At 39.0% G+C, this 7,500-nt stretch overlaps 1 protein-coding gene across 1 annotated transcript in view; it reads left to right on the forward strand.

Moving 5' to 3' along the window:
* The window catches only part of LOC138045656 (antimicrobial peptide AmAMP1-like), a 30,312-nt gene that overhangs the window by 12,609 nt on the left and 10,203 nt on the right, over positions 1 to 7,500 (forward strand). The window contains exon 2 of the mRNA XM_068892230.1: positions 1,149 to 1,281. Within this exon, the coding sequence (XP_068748331.1) occupies positions 1,167 to 1,281 (115 nt within the window). The 5' untranslated portion in view covers positions 1,149 to 1,166. The remainder of the gene's footprint in view (positions 1 to 1,148; positions 1,282 to 7,500) is intronic.

Genomic DNA, 7,500 nt, shown 5'->3' on the forward strand with positions numbered 1-7,500 from the left:
AACATAAAATGCGAAAATTGATATTTGGTGGGGATATAACGCCATATTTTGCTGACATTGTTTTTATAGCGGTTTAGCACAGTTACTCTGATTGGAACAATGTGGATATTTTACTGAGTATCTAAAAGTCACTAAGATGTAAATGCGTAATCAAGTTACGTATTTGTATCTTCGGCGCCAACCGCGATTAGATTTTGTGATTCGTAGGCGGACCCTAATAAGTGCATTGTGTTCATGAATCACCTATGAGTGTCCTTCCCTTGCTTTTTTTTCCAACTAACTTTCTGCATGAAAGCTGTTACTTTAAAGCTGCAATGTAGTGATGCAAAGATGAAATTCGATTGGTATATGCTTGAAAACGGCCCAAAAAGGTAACCAAGACTATAGATTGTTTTTTACTTTTAAACTGCTGTCTAGATGACATTGACGAAACAATTAGGATGGAGTGTTCACCTTCGCAGTGAGTAAAGTGAACCGCAAATTACATATAGTGATTTGAACGAATAAAAAGTGACGAATCCTCGGTAACAGTCACTATTAATGAAACAAATGTATCACTAACTCGAAATACACGAAATAAATGGATCACTTCTCTGCCATTCCGTTAGTCACCCGGTTAACTTTTGTCCAAAAGAATAAATACTTAACGGTTATGGGTTACCACTAATTTTCTTAGGGAGACGACAGAAACCTGCCCACTATTTTAACAGGCAAATTAACTTATCTGTTATCATGATTTTTGAATTTCTATGGTAGCCAAATTGCAATGTTATTTCTTCGATTAAGGTTTCAGGCTCAGGCTTTAATAAGAATCTTTTAGCTTTATTCATATTACATGTAAAAAAAACCTGAAGGAAAATATCAACAGAACGAGTAAAGGTCAGCAGAAGTGGATGTTGGTGTAAATTGCTGCGGGAATAAAATTGTGTCTTAACAGACCCCCTACCGCTTGTTCTGATGTATGCAGACGTACCAGGGATAATGAACCATTCTTCAAGATAACAATATGCTTTAAAAACTCATGATAACAAGGAAGGAATCGTTTGAGATAGAAAACGAAATTGTGGTGGCACCAAGGTTGGTTAAATCGCATAAGCGAAGTCAAAAAATTTGCTTACATTTTTCGAATTCCTTAATTTCTACAACAGTGAAGTGGAAGTGGAAGGATGGGATCTTTGAGAAACACTCTTCACCTTTTGATTCTATTTGCGGTCTTCAAAACCATTCAGTCTCACCCGAAGGATATTGCTACTGAAGAAACAGCGGATTACCTCAATTTGAGTGAGTATACGATTCAAAACTTAGTACGGTATAAACTCTTCCGTTAAGATGGTTTATTCTCTATCAATATCAGTAATGTACAGAATCAATAAAAAACAAGCGAAAAGGGCAAAAAAATAGTTGGGGCAGAGACTTCGCATATGAAGGAGTGGAGATGCTGGTCTGAAATTTTGAATTAAACACCTAAAGGAGACCAATCTGGGCTTCGCTCAGGATGTTTTGACCCCTATAAGGGACCATATTTAAAACATATATTTTTATTTTCCTGCGCGTGAAACCCTGAACGAGACCTTTACGGCTACATGGGCTACATATGATGGCGTTTTCCCCAAAACACCCAAAGTGAGACCAAAATCCGAAAGTTACACCACTGAGCGAGACGACGAGCATCCCCACCGCTTTCGTATGCGACCCCCCCCTCTCTCTCTCTCTCTCTCTCTCTCCCGGGAAAATAGCAGAATTAACACCACGCAACACAAAAATTATCGAAAATGGTTCGAACCCAGCAGTTACACACCTCGATGGAATTTGATCGTTTGGGTGAAAGTAGTCCCGAGAAGGAGTATTGGCAGTGACTGACGTTTCGACAACCTGAGCGGAAGTCAGTTGGAAATCCAACCGTCACCTGAAAGATGACTTCCGCTCAGGTTATCGAAACATAAGTCACTGCCAACAGTCCTTCTCGCGACAACTTTCGCCCAAATGATCGAATGCCATCGAGGTACAAATATTATCAAATTGTGAAAACAATTGAATTTACAATATTAAGTAACTAGATAACTAAATAACACTTAGATGCATGAACTAAAACATAAAACTATGAAAGCGAAAAGAAGACGAAGTATTTAAGTATGTGTATCGAGAGCAATCCATAAGAGTAGAAAAAGGTAATGACAGCATTCTTGAAAATGTCTTTGGAAAGCTCAGAACGGATAGAAATTTATAAGTCTTCTCATTCACTCTTGAGATAAAAAGACTTTTTACCACAATTGCTTGTAATCTCGCAATCTGATTGGCTAATTTGCCGTTGTCGATATAAAGAGTCTACACAACGCTGTACGCGTCATGGTCGGGTCAATTTGTCACGCAATGGCAAAGCCAATTAGGAACACCCATTTTGGGAAATAAACCAATCATATTGCGAGAAAGTTATCGACAACGCTTCCTCTTTCTTTGTGTCATGATTTTGGTCACGCTCTGAAGTACTTTCTTTGGCGTTGAAAATGGCGGTAAGAAACAAATCGAAAGTGGTTCAGCGTTGTCTGTACTCTTATCAACGACAATATTCGTCATCGCAGTGCTCAAAATTTGTTGTGGACTCACTCGGCTGCGCCTCGTGAGTCTACAACATTTTGACCACTGTGCATGATGACGAATATCGTTGTCGATAAGAGTCCAGACAACGCTGAACCACTTCCGATTTGTTAAACATACACGAGAGACGCATATTTGAACTGCTTTGAGGCCGAGAAGCATTTTAAGATTTGTTATCACCGCAGATAGCCTGACTACGACGTTACTTGGTCAGTAACGAAATAAAAGTCCGAGAAAGTCAGGTTTAAACAGCGTTATTTAAACCCATGAATGACCTCTACGATGTCGGTGCAGTGCTCCACCATGCAACCGATCTCTCAAGCAAGCAATGAAAAAGGAGACAACTTCGAGAACAATGGACGGATGTTTTCTTTTATAATTATGGCAATTTTTCAACAACTTTCCAGACAATTCGTTTGTGCCACGGTCATTTAAAAGCAAAATAGTACGTAACAGAGCTATATAGTAACAAGAATGGCGTCAGTAAGGATTGTCAATGAGGCAGTTCGTTATGGAACAGCGTCCTGGGGTGACGGCTTACCATAACGACAAAAACTCGGGAAGGTTTGGTTAAATGGCAAATGGGACAGTCATTTTCCGAAAAATCCGTTTAGAAAATGTCGAGTACCTCCTGATTTCAGCTCGGAACGAAATTTCGGACCTTTCCAGGCTCAGCACTATCGAGTGATGAGGGAAGGTACCGCCTGGGAACCAAGCTTTGAAAAACCTTACCACGGTAAGGGAAATTCCTCCGGTTGGTCGGTATACTTGGAAATCGCTTACCATTTTACAACGGTCACCCAAGCGACATTTTCCAACAAATGGTAAGCACCCCTTGTCGCCGCGAGAGAATGATTGCAGTACCCGACACAAAATGCCATCCAACAGTTTGTCATCATTTTCTTATTTTTAATCGTTTTGATATGCGAAGGGACAGACTGACACCAGCACTTACTGTACTTCGTTAACTTTGATACCTTCTGAATATATTCAATATATTAATATTGACTTTTAAGAGTGCTCCAACATCGTTGCTAATTCATCATTTCATGTGGACGAATTATTAAGAAAAAGCAACTTGGAACCAACTCAGCAAGAGATTGAGACAAATAAAACTGTCAATTCTCGTTTTAATTATGCACGTTTTGCTGTGGTTTGTGCCAATCTGGACTGTAACTTCATAATATTTGATTTAGCACGAAGATATAAGAAAGAATTCCTTTCATTTTGGTTGTGGCTTTCTTGCTAATGTAGCACAGTCTTCATACGCATAAGACCATAACATAAATTGATCAATGAATGAGACAGAAAAAAAAGACAGTGTAGCCATTTTGTTTGAAGATAATGAACATTTTATTCCCTTTGACAGTAAATATATGAGATCCTTTAAGATGAGAAATTAATCATAATCTCGTGATGCCGCTTGCAGTTTGCCACTGAAGCTAAGAGCATCTCCTGTAAATGAAATTGCATATGCAAACCAACAGTTAGTGGCAATGCATGCATATTTTTGCTAAATGCTATGCATGATGCAAATTGATGGTTAAAAGACTTGAGACTCACTGACTTGATAGGGAGCGGTTCTCAAGCAAAGAAACTAGAAGAACTGATAAAATTAATCCTGGAGTCTGAAAAGATACGATATTACCTCGCTAGCACATGCCACAAGTCCAGCGGCAATTCTCTGTCATATATCTTTGATTGCGTTCGTCACTTGCACAAAGGGGCCTGAATAGTGTGCAAAATTGTTCCTTAAGGATATTCCTACAGGCTACAAAAAGAAGGACAGCCGGTAAGGAACGTATGCAAACGAATGCATTCGAACACACACACACCCACACAAACAGAATGATTTGCTTTTAAGGACGTTCGTGTGAAAACTTTCCCACTAAGAATTTTCTACTGACCTCCATAACCTCGACGGTCGACAGACATATTCAGTTCATCTTCGATTTCATCTAAAGAGGAGAAAGAGATTGTTTTTCATTTCTTTAACTTGTCCAGTTGAACCAGTATAAAGTAATGTTCTTGATACACGAGAGGACTAACATTTATTTATTTGTGTATTGTCTTATGACCACTCGCAGTGCAGGTTACGCATGTAAAGGGTGCCAAAACTTTATTTACAAAACGTTGAAAACAAATCGGAACAGAAAAGAACTTACACTTTCCTTTCGTTCACTACATTAGTTCTGAACAGTTCGTAGTATCACAAAAACGGTACGGTACGCTACTGTTAAGTATTGTACTGCAAAATCCCCCTGCGATGTACGTCATTATCACCGGATTTTTTTCTGCAAAAAGTCCAGTATTTTCTTAAGAGGATCATATCAAACAGGAATGCGAACATTCACTTTTCACTGATTTCCTTGACATTCCTTGTGCTCATAAAAACACCGATCCTTAATTGTGTCCTTATGAGGACGAAGAAGAAGGACTCTCCGACGAGCAGACGATCTAGAGCTCGAGAAAGCTAGTACAAAAGAACCAGTCCTGTGAAGAAATCAAGCTAACGTGAACTTGAAACTTGTGACTGAGGAAAACGAGGAGGGAGTAAATTATCATGCTGAAAGGTGCTGACTTATGTGCGTTATAACGAAGAGTTAAAACAATGAAACTGTGCTGTCGGGACCGAGAAAGGTGTCCGTGAGTCTTTAATCAGCGAGAGTCCGGAATATCGAGAGTTTGTTACTGTCAAACGTCAAATTTTAAAGTTTTCGCCGGCGGGGGATTTAGAAGCTGTCCGTATTAGCGGGATGTCCGCAATGCGAGAGATGATGACGGTAGCTTTAACTGACCAATCTATTAGAGTGGCCAACACTGTCATCACCAGCCTAATTCTTGTTTTTCTCTTTTCTTTTTACCAGTACTTGGAATACCTTTTCTTTTAGCGCAACCTCAAAGGTTTTGATTTCTAAGTCCGACAACCTGCACCAACCAAAAACTGTGCGTTATCTGATTTGGGCTCTCCTCTTTGACAAAAGACAACGCCTTTTTAGACTAGAGCTCCGTTTCCTGTGGATCTGCTACTTAGAGCTTCCTTGGCTTGAATGAACAAGATTTCACGTGCTTTCTTTTGCTTTCATCGCTTTGCCGAATTTCACCCTATCTATATCAATCACACTGAAACGATCTTGATTGTAAGTTATCTTAACAAGCATAACACGTTGTTTCAGTGTTGATTTAGGATTCAACGGAGAGATTAATTAACAAGTCGTAACAGCATCAGATCATAGAGGAAAATAATATCGGCAACATGTAAACCCTCAAAATAGACGAGTTCACGCTCTTTAGTGCATCATGGGTAATCAGGGCAAGATGGAGAGAAATTCAAAGGTGTAAGAAAGTTCAAAACGATCAAAAGTAGTCATGATATGAAATTTGGGGTTTTTTATTTTCCAAAACAGAAGATATGCACTCAAAGGTGCGGCAGAATAAATTTGGAGAGAATAGCTATGGTAGAAATTATTTTATTAAAAAGAGTTTGTGCCATACATTTCCTGTAATTCCAAAGGCACAAACTTACAGAGAATGTATGGAGACAAAAAATGCAATACTTAGGAATTCCAAAGAACGGATACCAAGTCTAGTTTATCTAAGCTGTGAACATGAACTTATTTGTTTGGTTAATGAAGGCGAAAGTCTATAAAATAGAGTCATGTACAGTATATTTTGCTTTGAATTTCTATACAAACCTTTGAATTTCCCGCCATGTTGCCCTGATTACCCATGATGCAATTAAGAGCGTGAACTCCTCTATAAAAAAAACCATTTTTGAAAGACATTCCTCGAGCCGTAGAGTCTTCTGCGAATTAAGAGATTGGTGTGTCGCGTGATTAAAAACAACAATAATAAATAATTTTTTATTAAATTTTCAACCTCGGTTAATGCATTTCTCGTGCTCTGATTGGTTCACTTAATCTCGGTTATCAGCTCGTATACCTTAGTTTAACCTTATATGGCAATTGATTGCGCTAAATGTTTGCTAAGCTTTTTTTTTTTTTTCGCCGGAGAGCTTTTTTGGAAAGTTGGGACCAATTCCGACGCTTAAAAGTACGCAAAAACGCAACAAATGTTTTTGTGATTAGCCTGCGTCTGTCTGACCATAAGGTATTACCCAACATAGCTGCATCTTCATCAAGTTTTTTCGATTTCGCTCGGATTTTCTCGCCATTTTCGCTCGTATTTCGTACTTGCAAACTTTTGGAGTTTAAAGAATTTAATAAACAATTATTCTATTCGCGTTTGTTGGATATGAGACTGGTTATAGCCAACTCGGCGCTACGCGCCTCGTTGGCTATTTACCATCTCATATCCATTGGCATCAATTGGCGTTTTGCAAAATACATTTTCAGCTTGTGGGCAATTTTGACGTATACAATTCAGTTTCATTGAGGCATTATATGAAGTTTTTCCTTTTCCCTCCAAACACGTCCGTCATATCATTCTCAAATGAAAGTTGCCAAAAGCTGGTTTTGGGTTTGGTTTGAAATGTCTGAGCCGATTGCGAGGGAAAGCGTAGAAGACAGGTTGAGTCGCTCACCACACCCAGACTGAAAAGACTGACTTGGCATTGCTAAAAACGGAACACATTAGTCATTGCACACTTACCCAGAGCAAGCTCATCGAGAAAAGGACTAGGTTTCGAAGAAGCAGATTGAAACTGCATCACCAAACCAAAGAACAGAACCAGACCGACAAGCACTTTATAAGTCTCCATGGAGTCAGAAACGTAATTGAATCAATAGTTTTCTGACTTCACGAATCAAACATGGAAGTTCAAGAGCCGCTCTAACTTGAATGATGATTTACTTTCAATGGCGGTCCCTTTTAAAACTATTTTACTTGTAGTTCCCCGCTGTTTTAATTAACTGAATTGATACAGAGGAGATTAGTTTGCCGTTT

Source organism: Montipora capricornis, chromosome 4, assembly GCF_036669925.1.
Source record: "Montipora capricornis isolate CH-2021 chromosome 4, ASM3666992v2, whole genome shotgun sequence".
Lineage (NCBI taxonomy): Eukaryota > Metazoa > Cnidaria > Anthozoa > Scleractinia > Acroporidae > Montipora > Montipora capricornis.